A 21,118-nucleotide genomic window follows, 5' to 3' on the forward strand; every position below is an offset into this window, starting at 1 on the left:
AGGACAACAGTTCACCTGACACAAGAATCCAAACATTACACTGCTGATTGTGTGCTTTTCTCCGTATTTGTCCGTAACAAAAATACTAGTGCTACATTGAGTAACATGATAAGAAAATTCCTGGAAAATATGGGGTACGTGCAACATAAAACAATGACAAGGGTTTGAGTGAGAGGACTAACTGGTGTCTCCAAGTGGTCACAGTTCCTAAGTCATTTCAATGTATTTTTATGACTCAAAGAAAAGTCAACTATAATACCCTGAATACACCGCTCGCGTCGCGTGGAGTCTGAAATGTAGGAATCTGTGTTATTCAATTATTGCACCCACACTGCTCGCGAGCGTCTGCGTTGCCAAGGGCTAAAATAGAAGTCATGCCTATTTCTGACGCAGATCGCGCTGCAAGTCCTGCCTCTCCCATCTCCTCAAAGGTTTATAGAAGCAGGTACCCACGTGCCATCTCCTCATTGGTTATACCCACGTGGGTGATTGAAAGATGAACTGTTGCCGGTTGTCGTGGTAATACTATGAAGGTTTAGATACCAATCACCATATAAGTTAAACAATGAAAAAGCCTGGAAGGAGGAGAGATGACTAGAAACTATTCGGTTGGCCGTTTTTATGTGTGGATTAATTGTCAGAGTAGAGGACCTTGTGCATTTCAGGTAAAATAACAACCTAATGTTTATATCCCAGGACAAATTAGCTAGCAAGTGCAAGCTTAATTGCCATAAATGTTTAATACTTTTCGACCTGTCCCCAAATTAATGTCATTGGTTCAGAATTTGTTTTGATATTTTAACCTGCGTGTCGTGATCGCATTTGGTGTGGGGGGACAAAATAAATGTATGCACGATGGCGCACTTGCGCAGCCGGTTTGGGTTCCGTGTTAGGTGTTTTTTGAAGCTCTCCTCACTGTGACGTTGAGGAACTACAGCAAGCACACTTGTAGTTGTTTTGTTTGGAACACAACCCTGCAATCACACAATTACTGTTGTTGTTTACGCAATCCCAAAAAGGACCATTATAAATCACAATGGTTGAGGTGGGCATCATTTGAAAGCTTGTTATATTGCCAACATGACTAGAAAAGTTATAAAATACGATCTTACAGTGTTAGGCTTTCACAGGGCAATTCAGATCGTAATTCTGGTGACCATAGAAAGTAGTCATGAGTACATTCAGATGCGTGTTCCATGGCAAATGACACAAAGGACAAAACATGGGCTCATTCTGTTCAGAACAACCCAGGGTGTTACGCCATGTCATCTTGGAACTCTACAGTACATCACAAATAGTGATCATAAACATTGACACTGTATTTGACATGAGTTTCATTGTATGGAAATGTAAAGTGCACGTTTGGCTTGCTCGTATGACATCAAACTGGTATTTATTATAATTCTCAATGTCTCATCTTTCAAGATGCTTTGAGTCTTCTTAATTTACCACATGTCCCTCACTCAGACAAAACATTGTGAGTCAAAACCCATTCAGAGCTGTGAAGCGGAGACCCTGAGCGCTGACGTCATTTATAGCATGTTACTGAACAGCCACTGCGTCCTAAATTAAGGCACTTATCAGAGCCCAAAGCTGCCGTTTTCAACCCGTATGCGGATATGAGTGTAATGGGTTAAAGAGAAGACAAAAAAGGGAATCTTAACTTTGCTTAGGTTGTTGAAGGAATCAGATATGCCCTACAGGATCAGTCATATAAAATCACGTTTGATCAACTTTGTTCCAATGCCAATTAAACCTTGTGGGTTTATGGATAAGGTACACTGCAGCACAATTACTTTGTTTGAGAAGAACATATGTCTGGATATGACTTTTTCCGGGTGAGTGTGAATTTGTTTGTGAATTGTCTGTGAGTATTCGTGTGTGTTTGCAAGCGTCTGAGGGTGTGGGCGAGTGTGTGTCCGGTGGTCTTTTTTTGAGTGTGTGTGTATTCCCCGGGCCAGTGTTTACGAGCCATTAGGAGTGGGAGTGTGTTCCTGTGTTTACCCTGCATGTTCAGAGATAGTGACAGACCTCTGTAAACAGTTTACAGTAAACAGCCTTTTCCCCACAGTAATAATGGCCAGATGAGACTGAACTTTGTCCCTGAACACAGCACACCACATCAGTACGGCAGTAACTCTCAAATGGCACCCCATTCCCATTATAGTGCACAACTTTTGACCAGAACCCTATGGAGCCTTGTCAAAAGTAGTGCACTATATAGGGTGCCATTTGGGAGGTAGTCAAGGCTACTGGCCAATCAAAGCACGGCACGCCACTTCTTTTTATTATCTGCTGCGGAGGGACGGGGCATCTGTCTGAATCTCTCCAGACTAGCACGGCACTGTGTGTGTGTGTAGAGTAGTAGAGCAGTGGAGTATCTGCATTAGCCCAGAGATATGAGGAGAGAGGAGGAGAGAGGTGGAGAGAGGTGGAGAGAGGTGGAGAGAGGAGGAGAGAGGAGGAGAGAGGTGGAGAGAGGAGGAGAGAGGTGGAGAGAGGAGGAGAGTTGAAGAGAGGTGGAGAGAGGTGGAGAGAGAGGAGGAGAGAGGTGGAGAGAGGAGGAGAGAGGTGGAGAGAGGAGGAGAGAGGAGGAGAGAGGTGGAGAGAGGAGGAGAGTTGGAGAGAGGTGGAGAGAGGAGGAGAGTTAGAGAGAGGAGGAGAGAGGTGGAGAGAGGTGGAGAGGGGTGGAGAGGGGTGGAGAGGGGTGGAGAGGGGTGGAGAGGGGTGGAGAGAGGTGGAGAGAGGAGGAGAGAGGTGGAGAGAGGAGGAGAGAGGGAGGAGAGAGGTGGAGAGAGGAGGAGAGTTGAAGAGAGGTGGAGAGAGGTGGAGAGAGGAGGAGAGAGGTGGAGAGAGGAGGAGAGTTGGAGAGAGGTGGAGAGAGGAGGAGAGAGAGGTGGAGAGAGGTGGAGAGAGGTTACTTAGACGGAGAGAACACAAAGTCAACTTTTTACTGAGGTGGTCATTGGGAGACTGGAGACTACTGTTGAGTGGAGACCAGTGTTTTCCTTTTAAGGAAGAGACCTTGGTCTGAGTGGATGGACTTTGGGTGAGCAATGGCGGTGGGGGTCCTGTTATGTTGGCTCAAACACATTTTAGCCAGTAGACAAACAGCATGGTTAAAGGGTTAGCTGGTGGCTAGACAAACAACACGGTTCTCCGGTAGCTAGCCTAACAGCAGGACATGGGGTCAGTTTAACAGGACCAGTGGGTCTCGGCTATGCTAACTCTAGTCCTGTTATGTTTGTTCGAACACATTTAGCCAGTAGTCAAACAGCATGGGCCGGAAGTTACACAGATGTCCAAAAGCTAGTGGCTAGCCTAACAGCATGGATAGGGTTTAGCCAGTACCTAACATAACACGGGTATGGGTTCAATTACATTCAAAAGCTAGCCAACCAGCATGGGCGGGTGGGGGGTAGTTCAACACCTTCACATGACCATCGGGCCTTGGCCTTAATTGGGCCTTCACTGGCACTGGGAGGCTGGCATCGCTGATGTACTTTACCCCCATGTGAAGCACTTAAACACTGGCACCCTGCTAGCCTCCTGCTGGGTGAATGGATGGTGGCTGATAGGATACAGATAGATAGTGTTACAGGTCTCAATGGAACAAGCCTGTACTGGATCTTGGGTAAAAAATAATGCATGTAGCACTTTTTCTTATTTCTTAATAAGAAGACGGTTATGGTGTGATGTCGATAGTAGGTCAGAAACATCATTTCTTTAACAAAAAAAACCTGATAAAACTAGGCGAATAGTTTCCACATGCACTAACAATATAAAAGATTAGAACACAAATGACATGTGATATAGAGTATAGGCAGTGTTTTCCACAAGTTTTTTATTTTATTTGACCTTTATTTAACTAGGCAAGTCAGTTAAGAACAAATTCTTATTTTCAATGACGGCCTAGGAACAGTGGGTTAACTGCCTGTTCAGGGGCAGAACGACAGATTTGTACCTTGTCAGCTCGGGGGTTTGAACTTGCAACCTTCCGGTTACTAGTCCAACGCTCTAAGTACATAGAGTAGCTAGCCAAATAAAACAAGTAGCCAGCCAGGCATCCCTGTGTGTGTGGGGGGGTTGAAAAACATTGCCATAGGAAGTCTATTTTGGTGGCCTCTGGTACATTCTAATGCGTTGATTCCATCTGAAATGCAGAGCGAAATGATTGAATACTTTGCCTCCCAGATTGGAGAAAAGAGTTGTGGTATTGTGTAGAATGACATAACATTGGATGAAGTCAGTTGTTATAGATATTGTCTAGGTCTATTTGATCAGGACTATTTTATAATACACCTTTCATACTGAGACGTTTCCTCTACAACTTTAGCATCCCGCCAACTTTTTACACCTTTTGTTTATATCTGAAAAGGTGTTGCCGGTATCAAAGCCTAAACTTTTATTTCTTCAAACCAACCTAGTCATGATTGCAGTAAAGGTCTGCCTACAGCTTAGTATGAAACGCAGCCGTAATGCTAAGACAGCATTGGCATGCACTGCGTTCTTCAGTTCTTGATGGTCCCATCTCTTCGCATTGTCCTTCACACTGTTTTCTTAAGCACAACTATATGGATCCATAAAGAATAACTGTGGGAATAAATATCACTGAATGACAAAAATATTGGAATAAAGTAGGCTAATACAATTGAAGGCATCAAATTGTTGCTCAACGCTTATTGAAACTCCCAAAGTCATCTAATAGTTATAATACATTTCAAGCAATAGCCTACCAGTGTGTGGTCAACTATTTCAGCAACATTTGGCACTGTTTTTAGACTAGCTTGGGGACTCCATTTGGGTATTGGTTAGGCTACAATTAGGCTGTGGAAACATTAGCTAAATTGAGGTGAGTGCTGCTCATGATCATCTTACTGGCTCATTTACTAGCACTGATTAGCACAGATTAGCACAGTGTCCCCGCACAGTGTCCCCCCCCGCACAGTGTCCCCGCACAGTGTCCCCGCATGCTATGTGGCTTAACAAGTAGAGTTATGTTGCTCTTCACTCAGTTGTTTAGTAGCCTGGGCCTACTCTCAAACAAAAGCCTGTAATTTGTCAATCGATGTGATTTTGTTTGACTGAATCTCTGTCTGTATATTTGGTTAATTCTCCGGCTGGGCAAATAAATAGAGGTGGTATAGGACATTATTTGTTTGCTCATCGATCACTGAGCAGAAACATTTAGCATGCTATAGTGTTGCCTAAATCAAGTGTATGCCTATTATTTTGCTCAATAGCATATAGGCAACTCCAAAAGCCCTCGGAGGTCGTGAAATATGAACACGCTTTTGAAAATATAGATCACTATCATGATGGTATCATGATGAAGATACTCTCAATGTAAGACCCTATTCACGAGCATCATGCCACTCCTCCACTCCTCCATGGAAAGATATTAAACTGCAACCAGAGATCTGTATATAATGACAAGATGCTCATGTCTCCACCCTAACATTGTCCCAAAGGCAGGAAGGCAGGTGACACTCTTAGGTACAAAATATGCCCATAGAAACGCATTGGGCTCATTTTGGACAGACTCACCTCTTCCTCTTTGCTGTGTTTCCCGGTCATAAGCCGGTGCGCTAATGGAAAACACTGTAAAAGCCCTACTTATATAAAAATAGATTGTCTCCAAACTTGCTAGCTAATGCTCGCATTACGACTCTGTTGAGAACACACAGAAACACTAAGAATCAAAGCTGGCGAATGGCTGGATAGAGAGGAACAGCGGATGAGGGGAGAGAGAGAGAGATAGTGATAAATGGACCTGGGAGGTTAGCGACCCCACTCCCATGGAGTAATCGTTCACACATTCAACTCTTAACCCGTGGACCTTAACGCTGCTCCGCTAGTGCCATTAAAGAGAGAAGAGGGTGATTTGTGCAAATGGTTTAGCGTGTGACACGTTCCACACGCAGTGCTGTGTGTGCTGAAGGCCTGGTGCCACAATGCTCGCTAGCTGCTGTTATGCTCTTAAAGCCCATGTCTTCTCAGTGCTTTTCTCATTAGAGCTCTAACAGACAATGGGCTGGCAGGTGGCTAGCTGCTCCAACTGTACACACGTATAATAGTAATCTGTTCTGCCTGTCTGTGGAAGGTCAGGAGGGCCCACTCTCTCAGTTTCTTTTGCTCTCTCCATCTCTGTCTGCATTAGAGGAGAATACCCATCAGTGGGATTCACACCAGGTCATTTAATTTCGTCGTTTCATTTCAAACACGTATTGCAAATTCTCTGAGAGCGTTTCAGCTTTGAGCATACTTTGCTAGCTATACACTCCAGGACTGAAACAACCAAAACATTAAAATGTTAAAAAGCTCCCCAAGGCCTCAAATGATAGTGCTCGTTTCTCTAGCTGTGTTCGAATACCCATACTAACATACTGTATACTACATACCTGATGAGTATATACTACACACTATTAGTTCATTTTAGTATACTGTAAACCAGGGGTGGAAACTCCAGTTCTCAAGGGCATGATTGGCGTCACACTTTTTCTCCATCCCTAGCAAACACAGCTGATTAATCAAATGTCATTCTAAACTGAAGATCATGATTAGTTAATTATTGGAGTCAGGTGTGTTAGCTGGGGCAAAACTGTGATGCCAATCAGGCCCTCAAGGACTGGAATTGCCCACCTCAGTTGTAAATGAACGGTAGGTATCGTTTCAGTTGAGCGTACTAGAGCTAGCTTCGCCTGTCTACCGGAAGTTGATGCTGCTGCTATGCACAGTGCGCTCTGGGCGTGGTAAATCCAGAGCGCTGTCAGATTGTCCTTTCATAAATTTGGAGCGTTCATTGCGAACACTGGACGCTCTGGCCGAGGAGTAGTGTTGAACCGAGCGTTCAACGGCAGTGAAGCACCAAAGCAAACTGGCTAACGTTGGCTAGCTACTTATAGACACAAATGACACAGAACACCTCACGCTGACCATTTTACAAACCCTAGCAGAGTTGATTACGCTGTTTTTGTTGTCGACACCGGCCATATTCAACGGGTGTTGAGCATTCGTAAATGAATCAGTTATTTAGCGCGAGGGTGCTCTGAAATCGGAGTAGATTGCCAGAATGAAGAATGTCCATTGAAACGCACAATGACTAAACCCCTTAGCTAAGAATGATGTGAATAATAGTAGCCAACTAATGTTAGGTACCTACTGCTATAATGCATTGCGGTTCGTAAGGATAGCGTAGCTAACAAATTGTCAGCCAACATAACGTGTAACATAATTTACTTGAAAAGTCATTACTTTATTTCTTAACCTTTGTCATAATTAGTTAAAGCAATGAATTTGTATCCACCTTCGTCGGACTTCGGCTGCATATTTTCCGCCATTTTCATCAAATCTGAAAATGTTGTGAAGCCACGCCCATTTTTGGAAGAATTGCATTATGGGCCCTAAAAGCACGGAAATAGTGCCCACCACTTTTGGCATAGTAACTATATCCATACTATGACGAATAAGCATACTCTATACACTCAATTCACATCACAAATAGTGGGGTTAGTGCGGTTAGTATGAGTATCCGAACACAGCTTCTGTCTCTCAGACTTCTGCCAAATATGTCCGACAGCAAACCAGGGGTCATGTGGGGGTCACTTCCTCCACCATTCTCACTGTACTAAAGACCTGGGTTCATATAGTATTTAATTGAGCTTTCTTTGCCCAATGGTACCAAAACTACAAACCCTGCCCATCTGGATCTATAGCAATGCTCACTCAAACACACAAAAAACAAATACTATCTGAACCCATGTACACAGTGGGGAGAGAGCCCACATCCCTGTAGTGACTTTGAGGAGTCCCAGAGTCTTGGATCCAGCTCTGTCTGTCTATCTGCTCCCTAACCCTGGAACCCTGCCCTCGTCTGGTGGAGGTTATCGGGGCAGGATGCTGTGCATCACAGGGGGACATCCCATCTCCTCTCTTCCCCTCCCTCCAAACACAGAAACAACCGGAACAACTCCGACAGAGAGGGAGGGGGGGTCCTTTCTCCTCCCTTACTCCTAATGGCTTGTTCTGATGGAAGCAAACTGTTGAAAGTCTTCAGCTCCAGTTCTGGGCTCTTACTAATGAGAAAACGTCGATAATCGGCCAAACCGATACATCAGGCTGATACTGGTCTTTTCTAGTCTAACGCCACTGACTGGCTAAACCACGAGCACTGCACAATGCCGAGGAATGTATAGCTGGGAAAATCAGAAGCAAGCTAGCTCATTCTCCAACAGAAAGGTGCAGTTTCAGAACTTGATAAATTGACAGTGACCAAAATTGAACTCCTGTTGCAAATATTTTGTTAATTCACTAATAATAAGGCTTATGTCAACGTGCCAGGACATGAATGCAATAAGAAAGCTAGCTAGCTCGTTGCCCAAATGTGACCTGTTTGCAAAGATTACGATAACTAATCCTTTAATCTGTGGTGTTCTATTCTAGCTAGCTGGCTAGATAAACATAGGAGCTAATCGTCAACGTAGCTAGCTAACGGTAGCTGGTTATAATTTTGAACATGCACCATTTTGGGCAACGAGCCATCTTACTTAGTGAAAAGTTAGCGATTTACTGGTGTGCCAATCTGACCAGCCACAATCGTATCCGTAAATTGACAGTTGATAGTCGGATTAGATGGTTGTCGCAATAGGGGAAGGAGGAAGTGTTTTAAAATGCCTAAATAAATGTTGGCAATAGGTTTAACTACCTAAGAAACTTCCTGCATGTTTATGGACCAAGAAAGCTGTAGATCAGCGCGTGTATGTGCATTCTCAATAAAACAGAACTTGCATAGTTTCTTCATCTGTTTTCCTACCCTCACTCTCTTTGTTAGATATTATGTGCATTAATGGCTTGGTAGCAAATTTTGTTGCCATTGACCTAGTTATCATAGTAGCAGAAGGCAAATAGACCGTTTGTCATCTGTAGCAACATAGACTCATCCAAAACAAGCTCAATAACTCACTGCATGCACACACTCCTATTGAGTATGCATTCACCTGTATTGTGAGTATGCCTACACCATCTTCATTTGCCCAGTTAATCAAGAGATGTACCATTCAAATAAACGTATTATCATTATGTTGTTAAGTATTAAGATTGGTATAAACAAAGTCAAATGTATTGTTTGATTTTAAAATTGATGCATTAATGCATACATGTCCATCTTCGGGAAATTGTGTCATCCAAATGTTCAAATGTCACGATACTGAATATATCGGCCATCCACTTACTTAAGCCCCAAAAATCGGGTATCGGCTCTAAAAAAAATCCATATCGGTCGTTCTCTGTTAGGAATGACTGGTCAGGTCCCTTAGGAGAGCATAAAGTAGGTTGGAATGGGACGGGTGCTCTGTGTGGAACAAAGACTGTGGTGGCTTCCCCCAGGAGCACTCTGCGGAGCAGAACAAAGACTGTGGTGGCTTCCCCCAGGAGCACTCTGCGGGCCAGAACAAAGACTGTGGTGGCTTCCCCAGGAGCACTCTGCGGGGCACAACAAATACTGTTGTGGCTTCCCCAGGAGCACTCTGCGGGGCAGAACAAAGACTGTGGTGGCTTCCCCCAGGAGCACTCTGCGGGGCAGAACAAAGACTGTGGTGGCTTCCCCCAGGAGCACTCTGCGGGGCAGAACAAAGACTGTGGTGGCTTCCCCCAGGAGCACTCTGCGGGGCAGAACAAAGACTGTGGTGGCTTCCCCCAGGAGCACTCTGCGGGGCAGAACAAAGACTGTGGTGGCTTCCCCCAGGAGCACTCTGCGGGGCAGAACAAAGACTGTGGTGGCTTCCCCAGGAGCACTCTGCGGGGCAGAACAAAGACTGTGGTGGCTTCCCCCAGGAGCACTCTGCGGGGCAGAACAAAGACTGTGGTGGCTTCCCCAGGAGCACTCTGCGGGGCAGAACAAAGACTGTGGTGGCTTCCCCCAGGAGCACTCTGCGGGGCAGAACAAAGACTGTGGTGGCTTCCCCCAGGAGCACTCTGCGGGGCAGAACAAAGACTGTGGTGGCTTCCCCAGGAGCACTCTGCGGGGCAGAACAAAGACTGTGATGGCTTCCCCCAGGAGCACTCTGCGGGGCAGAACAAAGACTGTGGTGGCTTCCCCCAGGAGCACTCTGCGTGGTGGCTTCCCCCAGGAGCACTCTGCGGGGCAGAACAAAGACTGTGGTGGCTTCCCCTGGAGCACTCTGCGGGGCAGAACAAAGACTGTGGTGGCTTCCCCCAGGAGCACTCTGCGGGGCAGAACAAAGACTGTGGTGGCTTCCCCAGGAGCACTCTGCGGGGCAGAACAAAGACTGTGGTGGCTTCCTCCAGGAGCACTCTGCGGGGCAGAACAAAGACTGTGGTGGCTTCCCCAGGAGCACTCTGCGGGGCAGAACAAAGACTGTGGTGGCTTCCCCAGGAGCACTCTGCGGGGCAGAACAAAGACTGTGGTGGCTTCCTCCAGGAGCACTCTGCGGGGCAGAACAAAGACTGTGGTGGCTTCCCCCAGGAGCACTCTGCGGGGCAGAACAAAGACTGTGGTGGCTTCCCCCAGGAGCACTCTGCGGGGCAGAACAAAGACTGTGGTGGCTTCCCCCAGGAGCACTCTGCGGGGCAGAACAAAGACTGTGGTGGCTTCCCCCAGGAGCACTCTGCGTGGTGGCTTCCCCAGGAGCACTCTGCGGGGCAGAACAAAGACTGTCGTGGCTTCCTCCAGGAGCACTCTGCGGGGCAGAACAAAGACTGTGGTGGCTTCCCCCAGGAGCACTCTGCGGGGCAGAACAAAGACTGTGGTGGCTTCCCCCAGGAGCACTCTGCGGGGCAGAACAAAGACTGTGGTGGCTTCCCCCAGGAGCACTCTGCGGGGCAGAACAAAGACTGTGGTGGCTTCCCCCAGGAGCACTCTGCGTGGTGGCTTCCCCAGGAGCACTCTGTGGGGCAGAACAAAGACTGTGGTGGCTTCCCCAGGAGCACTCTGCGGGGCAGAACAAAGACTGTGGTGGCTTCCCCAGGAGCACTCTGCGGGGCAGAACAAAGACTGTGGTGGCTTCCTCCAGGAGCACTCTGCGGGGCAGAACAAAGACTGTGGTGGCTTCCCCCAGGAGCACTCTGCGGGGCAGAACAAAGACTGTGGTGGCTTCCCCCAGGAGCACTCTGCGGGGCAGAACAAAGACTGTGGTGGCTTCCCCCAGGAGCACTCTGCGGGGCAGAACAAAGACTGTGGTGGCTTCCCCCAGGAGCACTCTGCGGGGCAGAACAAAGACTGTGGTGGCTTCCTCCAGGAGCACTCTGCGGGGCAGAACAAAGACTGTGGTGGCTTCCTCCAGGAGCACTCTGCGGGGCAGAACAAAGACTGTGGTGGCTTCCCCAGGAGCACTCTGCGGGGCAGAACAAAGACTGTGGTGGCTTCCCCCAGGAGCACTCTGCGGGGCAGAACAAAGACTGTGGTGGCTTCCCCCAGGAGCACTCTGCGGGGCAGAACAAAGACTGTGGTGGCTTCCCCAGGAGCACTCTGCGGGGCACAACAAAGACTGTGGTGGCTTCCCCCAGGAGCACTCTGCGTGGTGGCTTCCCCCAGGAGCACTCTGCGGGGCAGAACAAAGACTGTGGTGGCTTCCCCAGGAGCACTCTGCGTGGCAGAACAAAGACTGTGGTGGCTTCCTCCAGTAGCACTCTGCGGGGCAGAACAAAGACTGTGGTGGCTTCCTCCAGGAGCACTCTGCGGGGCAGAACAAAGACTGTGGTGGATTCCTCCAGGAGCACTCTGCGGGGCAGAACAAAGACTGTGGTGGCTTCCCCCAGGAGCACTCTGCGGGGCAGAACAAAGACTGTGGTGGCTTCCCCCAGGAGCACTCTGCAGGGCACAACAAAGACTGTGGTGGCTTCCCCCAGGAGCACTCTGCGGGGCAGAACAAAGACTGTGGTGGCTTCCCCCAGGAGCACTCTGCGGGGCAGAACAAAGACTGTGGTGGCTTCCCCAGGAGCACTCTGCGGGGCAGAACAAAGACTGTGGTGGCTTCCCCAGGAGCACTCTGCGGGGCAGAACAAAGACTGTGGTGGCTTCCTCCAGGAGCACTCTGCGGGGCAGAACAAAGACTGTGGTGGCTTCCTCCAGGAGCACTCTGCGGGGCAGAACAAAGACTGTGGTGGCTTCCCCCCAGGAGCACTCTGCGGGGCAGAACAAAGACTGTGGTGGCTTCCCCCCAGGAGCACTCTGCGGGGCAATGGTGTGTGTGATGCACTGGAGTGCGTTGCAGACAGACAGGCCATGAGAATGTAGGTTAAGCAGCTGGTGTGTTGCTCTGCCACTCTGCCAACGGGTATCTGCTCACACAGGTGTAAATACAGCTGCCGGATTTCCCGTTCGCACGCACACACAGCCGGCTACACAGACAAACAGATGGTGCCTGGATACTCCTGCACAAGTCTGTGTGAACACACTTGATATCACCCCTCACTTCAAGGGCCCAACCTGCCGCCTGTGTGTGTGTGTGTGTGTGTACATGCAGGGGGTCTGGTGCAGAGCAGGAGAGGGATGCACAGCTGCCTGTCTAGCTTCATTAGCTCGCCCCTGACGTCCTCTCTCTGGTAGTGGAAGGACAGACAGATGGAAAGATGGGAGTTAAGGATGGACGGACAGCTATGTTTAATGTACAGGTTTGACTTGAGTAGGACAGGAGCATTTTTTTGTGACTTTGCTGTTGTTTTTACTTGAATAGATAGAGTAGAGAGGAGAACTGGTGAAAAGGTTGTACATGTCTATTTGAGAGTGAAAGGATACTGGCACATTGACTGACAGAGACAGACAGAAAGGGTAAAGCAGCCGATCAGTTTTAATTCAAAACATTTCAACTAGCCAGTTTAGGAGTTATCCTCCAGAAGTATGACCTGCCAGTTACACTCTCAAATCTCTCCTTTCTACCTACTGTGTTTTGCTAAGTAGGGCATTATGCAAAAAAAATAGGTTTTCCTTTCACCATAAAACAAATCCCTTGTAATAATCGTGCAGATGAATCAAACTAATGATGGTGTGTTTCTAACCACCAGGCTCAGATGTCGAGTGTCTTTATACACAACTGAAGTGATCTAATATCATTGGGAAGAAAACCCAGTTGCCTGCTGCTTCCATCATCACAACATGTCTCATTCAAACATGACAGGAAAATGACATTTAAATGAAAATATTAAAATCCAGCCATAATTGTGATGCCACCTGTATGTAAATGAAGTTCACAAGGTGCAGTCTCTCTCCTCTGACTCACCGCCTCTTAAAACTACAGACTTAGTCATAGCGTGACTGACCAAGGGAGAGAAGCGGGAGAGGACACACTGACACGCACAGATACTGCCTGAGAGAGAGACCCACTGGGAAATGTTTCCATAGCGACATGTAGCTTTACTGTAGTGTAGCTGTACATAGAGACAGACTGGCAACATACTCCAAACAAGGCTGGATATAATATAATGTGGATGTTTCTTGCAGATCCAATGGGTTCATTACAGATACAGATGAACAGCAAACATGGAACATGATCAATGGCCAGAGGAGGACAGACTGAGTCGTAAAGGCTACTTCAGATCAATAGTAGTGAGAAGTTAGATGGACAGAATGTGAATGGTACAGGCTTGGTATACAGTAACAACACATGGCTGGATGCAGGGCAGGACGACTCACCCGGAGCGCTTGGTCATGGTGCCCAGGGTCATGGGCTGTTTGATTTGTGCCAGGGGCAGCGCTATGGTGAGGCTGGGCAGAGGGGACAGACGAGGGTTACCCATGTTGTTGTTGGCGAAGTTGTTGTACGACTCCTGGCTGGTGAGTTTAGCTGCACAAAGAGAGAGAAAATATTTTATACACGTCCTATTTTATAGTCCAAGTCTAATACTCTGAAAGTAACCATGCAAAACTTCATCAATGTATGATGAAACATATATCCTGAAGTCCCCCCCACCCCACAGACACCTGGGGTCCAAGGCCTTGCAGGAGCCATGGCCCTGATTGGAGGTAACCAGCTAAAGATGCGGCGCCTCAGAGCAACTAGTACCCAGTAGGTTAATCAGACCTAATCAACAGGACTCACACACCTCTCTCATCTGAGTGGAGCCCAAGCTAAACACAATCAGGCCACGTCAAAGGGCACCACATCTAACTGCCTCAAAGAGCTACATCAGAGAGGGAGCATGTTGTTTGAGAATGACAAACACACACACACAAAGACTTGATGCTTGCTCACTGCAGGCTTAGTTGACTTCGAGAATGTGTCCCTTGCTCTCTCAAACTGTGCAAATACATTACATTTAAGAACTAATTGTACATATCAAAGCAGTAATGTAGAATACATTCATTCCTATGAGTACAACTGTTGCATGTTTATTTTTATTTCACCTTTATTTAACCAGGTAGGCCAGTTTACAACTGCGACGTAGCCAAGATAAAGCAAAGCAGTGTGACAGAAACAACAACACAGAGTTACACATGGGATAAACAAATGTACAGTCAATAACGCAATAGCAGAATCAATATACAGTGTGTGCAGATGTAGTAAGATTAGGGAGATCAGGTAATAAATAGGCCATAGTGGTGAAATAATTATAATTTAGCATTAACAATGGAGTGATAGATGTGCAGATGCCGTGCAAGTAGAGATTCTGGGGTGCAAAACAGCAAAAACATAATATGGGGATGAGGTAGTTGGGTGGGCTGTTTACAGATGGGCTGTGTACAGGTGCAGTGATCAGTAAACTGCTCTGACAGCTGATGCGTATAGTGAGGGAGATATACAGTGGGGCAAAAAAGTATTTAGTCAGCCACCAATTGTGCAAGTTCTCCCACTTAAAAAGATGAGAGAGGCCTGTAATTTTCATCATAGGTACACTTCAACTATGGCAGACAAAATGAGAAAATAAAATCCAGAAAATCACAGTGTAGGATTTTTTATGAATTTATTTGCAAATGATGGTGGAAAGTAAGTATTTAGTCACCTACAAACAAGCATGATTTCTGGCTCTCACAGATCTGTAACTTCTTCTTTAACCTTTTGTAACTAGGGGGCAGTATTTTCATTTTTGGATAAAAAACGTTCCCGTTTTAAACAAGATATTTTGTCACGAAAAGATGCTCGACTATGCATATAATTGACAGTTTTGGATAGAAAACACTCTGACGTTTCCAAAACTGCAAAGATATTGTCTGTGAGTGCAACAGAACTGATGTTACAGGCAAAACCCAGATAAAAATCCAATCAGGAAGTGCCACATTTTTTGAAACCGCCTCATGCCAATGACTCCTTATATAGCTGTGAATGAGCTTATGTTTTCTACGTATTCCCCAAGGTGTCTACAGCATTGTGACGTCTTTTTACGCATTTATGTTGAAGAATAGCCGTAAGGGACCACATTTAGCAAGTGGTCACTAGATGGCTCCCGCAGAAAGTCTTGCGTAAAGTACACAAGTAGCCATTTTTCCAATCGCTTCTTATGAGAAACCAGTTGTCCCGACGGATATATTATCGAATTGTTAAGTGAAAAGCACCTTGAGGATTGATTCTAAACAACGTTTGCCATGTTACTGTCAATATTATGGAGCTAATTTGGAAAAAAGTTTGCCGTTGTAGTGACCGCATTTTCCGGTCGATTTCTCAGCCAAACGTGACGAACAAACGGGAGCTATTTCGCCTACAAAAATAATCTTTTTGGAAAAAAGGAGCATTTGCTATCTAACTGGGAGTCTCCTGAGTGAAAACATCTGAAGTTCTTCAAAGGTAAATGATTTAATTTGATTGCTTTTCTTATTTTTGTGAAAATGTTGCCTGCTGCCAGCAGAGCCTAGCATAGCATTATGCCATGATAAACTTACACAAATGCTTGTCTAGCGTTGGCTGTAAAGCATATTTTGAAAATCTGAGACGACAGTGTGATTAACAAAAGGCTAAGCTGTGTCTCAATATATTTAATTTGTGATTTTCATGAATAGGAAGATTTTGTAGGAAGATTTATGTCCGCTGCGTTATGCTAATTAGTTTGAGGCTATGATTACGCTCCCGGATCCGGGTTTGATAGTCGCAAGAATTTAAGAGGCTCCTCTGTCCTCCACTCGTTACATGTAGTAATGGCGCCTGTTTGAACTTGTTATCAGTATAAAAGACACCTGTCCACAACCTCAAACAGTCACACTCCAAACTCCACTATGGCCAAGACCAAAGAGCTGTCAAAGGACACCAGAAACAACATTGTAGACCTTCACCAGGCTGGAAAGACTGAATCTGCAATAGGTAAGCAGCTTGGTTTGAAGAAATAAACTGTGGGAGTAATTATTAGGAAATGGAAAACATACAAGACCACTGATAATCTCCCTCGATCTGGGGCTCCACGCAAGATCTCACCCCGTGGGGTCAAAATGATCACAAGAACGGTGAGCAAAAATCCCAGAACCACATGGGGGGACCTAGTGAATGACCTGCAGAGAGCTGGGACCAAAGTAACAAAGCCTACCATCAGTAACACACTACGCCGCCAGGGACTCAAGTCCTGCAGTGCCAGACGTGTCCCCCTGCTTAAGCCAGTACATGTCCAGGCCCGTCTGAAGTTTGCTAGAGAGCATTTGGATGATCCAGAAGAAGATTGGGAGAATGACATATGGTCAGATGAAACCAAAATGTAACTTTTTGGTAAAAACTCACCTCATGTTTGGAGGACAAAGAATGCTGAGTTGCATCCAAAGAACTACTGTGAAGCATGGGGGTGGAAACATCATGCTTTGGGGCTGTTTTTCTGCAAAGGGACCAGGACGACTGATCCGTGTAAAGGAAAGAATGAATAGGGCCATGTATCGTGAGATTTTGAGTGAAAACCTCCTTCCATCAGCAAGGGCATTGAAGATGAAACGTGGCTGGGTCTTTCAGCATGACAATGATCCCAAACACACTGTCCGGGCAATGAAGGAGTGGCTTCGTAAGAAGCATTTCAAGGTCCTGGAGTAGCCTAGCCAGTCTCCAGATCTCAACCCCAAAGAAAATCTTTGGAGAGGAGTTGAAAGTCCGTGTTGCCCAGCAACAGCCCCAAAACATCACTGCTCTAGAGGAGATCTACATGGAGGAATGGGCCAAAATACCAGCAACAGTGTGTGAAAACCTTGTGAAGACTTACAGAAAACGTTTGACCTCTGTCATTGCCAACGAAGGGTATATAACAAAGTATTGAGATAAACTTTTGTTATTGACCAAATACTTATTTTCCACCATAATTTGCAAATAAATTCATAAAAAATCCTACAATGTGATTTTCTGGATTTTTTTTTTCATTTTGTCTGTCATAGTTGAAGTGTACCTATGATGAAAATTACAGGCCTCTCTCGTCTTATTAAGTGGGAGAACTTGCACAATTGGTGGCTGACTAAATACTTTTTTGCCCCACTGTAAGTCTCCAGCTTCAGAGATTTTTGCAGTTCGTTCCAGTCATTGGTAGCAGAGAACAGGAAGGAAAGGCAGCCAAAGCAGGAATTGGCTTTGGGGATGACCAGCGCAATATACCTGCTGGAGCGTGTGCTAGAGGTGGGTGTTGCTATGGTGACCAGGGGGCTGAGATAAGGTGGGGCTTTACCTAGCAAAGACTTACAGATGACCTGGAGCCAGTGGGTTTGGCGACGGGTATGTGGCGAGGGTCAGCCAACGAGAGCAAACAGGTTGCAGTGGTGGGTAGTATATGGGGCTTTGGTGACAAAATGGATGGCACTGTGATAGACTACATCCAATTTGTTGAGTAGTGTTGGAGGCTATTTTGTAAATGACATCGCCGAAGTCAAGGATCGGTAGGATAGTCAGATTTACAAGGGTATATTTGGCAGCATGAGTGAAGGAAGCTTTGTTGCGAAATAGGAAGACGATTCTAGATTTAATTTTGGATTGGATATGCTTAATGTGAGTCTGGAAGGAAAGTTTACAGTCTAACCAGACACCTAGGTATTTGTAGTTGTCCACATATTCTAAGTCGGAACCGTCCAGAGTAGTGATGCTGGTCGGAGTAGTGATGCCAGAGTTGTGATGCCAGTCTATTAGGTGTACGTTAAATATGAGACATTTTTACAGTGAAAACCAATGTCTCAGGCAGGTTCTTATGTCCACCACACCATACCTGGTTTCACCAATGTCTCAGGCAGGTTCTTATGTCCCCCACACCATACCTGGTTTCAGCAACGTCTCAGGCAGGTTCTTATGTCCTCCACACCATACCTGGTTTCAGCAACGTCTCAGGCAGGTTCTTATGTCCACCACACCATACCTGGTTTCAGCAACGTCTCAGGCAGGTTCTTATGAACACCACACCATACCTGGTTTCACCAACGTCTCAGGCAGGTTCTTATGTCCACCACACCTGGTTTCAGCAGCTGAGTTGGAACTATTTGATGAGACACTATTTCATGATCCGCAGAATATATTCCTTTGAAGCTGTACAGTGAATATAATATGAAGTGCCACTTTCAGCTGTAGTAAATATGTAGGTCATCTGAGCAGAACGGAAAACACTGAATGATGGTTGAGCTGATCACAACTCTCATTAGTTCTATATAATTCTTAAATCACAACTTGTTCAATATAAATAATTCTCATTCACTAAAGACAATAAGGGAAATAGGATTTACCATTTACTCCATAAGCTCTATGCTCCATCACGACACACTTCAGCTTAGAATATACTATTATGTATTTTACAATACAATCTGTGGTCTTACAAAGATTCAAGTTGAAGTGCTACCGCGGAAAAACAGCATAACCTTCCGGACCAAAACGCAATGATCTTCATCTGAATGTTTTCCTTTCTCCATTGTTGCATCTGAAAGGCGACAACCATTGAGTTTAAAAGCATAAGGGGGGGCATGGACAAAGAGACAAAAGAAAACAAGCTACAAAAACAGCACAAAGAAGGAGAGGGTTGGGATTATTATTGGAATCAAAGCAGTGATGGGAGAAGGAGGTTTAGATCATTAAAGTGTTTCTCTGCGTTTCATTAGTTGGGCCAAATAATTTCTTTGTGTTAATCAAAAGAGACCATTTAGATGTGGAGGCCCAACAATACAGCAGGGCCTTCGGAGAGCAGGACGTTATACAAACTTTGTTTGCATCCCAAATGGAGCCAAATTCCCTTTATAGTACACTACTTTTAACCAGGCCTCATGGGGCTCTGGTCTAAGGTAGTGCACCATGTAGGGAATAGGGTGCCACTTGGAATGCAGCCCTCCTCCTCGCTTGGCCTCGGAGCCTCTCCAACCCGAGAGGGAAACAGTGGCCCTGGGCTCTCAAGGGCCCTTCACATTTCGAAAGCACTACACCCCCAGCGCAGCCACCTTTTGTGTGGAAGAGCAGGAAAACATAAGAGGAATTTGAACAGGAAGCAGCCTGTAAAGCCATAATGGTGCTACAGCTGGCCTAAATGTAGGAGAGGAGGAAGAAAAAAATCTTAATGAATTTAGCATCCTTCCAACAGGACACTTCAACCTGCCCCTCTCTCTTTCCAACTCCTTTTCTTCTCTCTGTCTCTCTCCCCCCTCTCCCTCGTTCTCTCTCTCTCTGTGTCTGCGTGCACCACATTAACCCCCGACAAACCAAAGAGGAACAGGTGTAGTTGACTTTGGTGGAGTTACAGTGGCAGTTAACTGGACCACTACACCCGTCCCCTCACATATCCCCCCTCCGTTATTCAATCCAAGGATCTAAGAGGCCAAACTCTTCAGAGGCCAGTCAGTAAGGAGAGGACAGGGATGAATGGAAAGTGGTGAAAACCATGCATGGGCAGAAGACGATATCCTCAACACATCCTGGATATCTGCTTGTCTGAGGGGGAGAGAGAGGAGAGTGTCTGGCAGAGAGATAGCTAGCCTAGCGAGAGAGCGAGATGGGGCCATGATTTGATTAATGACTGGGGCGTGATGTGCCTGAGCACTGATACATGACAGCCCCATGGAAAGAAGATCCATCAATGCAAATCCACCCGGGCCAGTCCAGCCAAGGCTCCCACCAGAGGTCAGCATGTCACCTGACCCGGCCTGCTCTCTCTATCACTCCCTCCCTAAATCTCCCTTCAGAGTTTACTTAGCTCCCCCTATCCCTCCATATCTACGTCTTTCCCTCCATGCGTTTCTACATCCCTTCCTCTCTCTACCTCTATCCTTCCATCCTCCTCTACATCCCTCTCTCCCTCCCGTTCCGAACCAATTTGCATCCTCATCTAAACAGCGTCTCTTGGTTTCCCTCTCAGCCCTGTCACGGATATCTCGCTTTTGCTGCCCGATTTGCATCCGATGCACACAAGAAATGAGCTTGGCCGTTTCCGAGAAGGAAAAAAAGTGTCTAGACTTTGCAGCTGTTGACAAATATTTTCATGTTGAATTTGAATTGTTTGCACGCGGACTTGGCTGTGAAAAAGCAAGTAGGGCAAAGAGGAGCACGGAGACAGACAGTCAGACAGAAAGCACTGGATGCTCAGCTAGAGAATACTTTGATCTACACAGAGTGTACAAACATTAGGAACACCTGACAGGTTAAAGAAAGATTTTCAAGGCTTGAGACAATGAAAACATGGATTGTGAATTGGAAAGACAAAAGATTGAAGTGTCTTTGAACGGGGTATGGTAGTAGGTGCCAGGTGCACCAGTTTGAGTGTGTCAAGAACTGCAACGCTGATGGGTTTTTCAAGCTCATCAGTTTCCTGTCTGTGTCAAGAATGGTCCACCACCCAAAAGGACATCCAGGCAACTTGACAACTGTGGGAGGCATTGGAGTCAACATGGGCCAGCATCCCTGTGGAATGCTTTCCACACCTTGTTAGAATCCGTGACCCGAAAAATTGAGGCTTTTCAGAGGGCAAAAGGGGGTGCAACTACATTTTTGGAAGGTGTTCCTAATGTTTTGTACACCTAGTGTATACCGTTTTATCCATTCATGCCTTTTTGCTTGTCCAAGTTTCCCAGGCATGTTATAGTAAAGAGGGAAGGTGGGAGGGGTGGGGGCACAGGAGGTTGGGATTAAGGTGAAGGAGAGGAAGGGGGGGATGAGAGGGGAGAGGAACAATAGCTACTCTGCAGAGCTGAAGTTTTGTTGTCACGTCAAACCAGCCCTGCGATGGCAATTCCCCAAACTATCATTATTAAAAT

The 21,118-nt window shown here is 46.3% G+C and overlaps 1 protein-coding gene across 4 annotated transcripts in view; it reads right to left on the bottom strand.

Moving 5' to 3' along the window:
- Positions 1-21,118, bottom strand: part of LOC112267028 (BCAS3 microtubule associated cell migration factor) — a 354,308-nt gene that overhangs the window by 242,204 nt on the left and 90,986 nt on the right. For all 4 annotated transcript variants that reach the window (XM_042297357.1, XM_042297358.1, XM_042297359.1 and 1 more), the window contains exon 16: positions 13,649-13,799. In XM_042297357.1, coding sequence (XP_042153291.1) covers positions 13,649-13,799 — 151 coding nt within the window. The remainder of the gene's footprint in view (positions 1-13,648; positions 13,800-21,118) is intronic.

The sequence above is a fragment of the Oncorhynchus tshawytscha genome, linkage group LG14 (assembly GCF_018296145.1).
Source record: "Oncorhynchus tshawytscha isolate Ot180627B linkage group LG14, Otsh_v2.0, whole genome shotgun sequence".
Classification (NCBI taxonomy): Eukaryota; Metazoa; Chordata; class Actinopteri; order Salmoniformes; family Salmonidae; genus Oncorhynchus; species Oncorhynchus tshawytscha.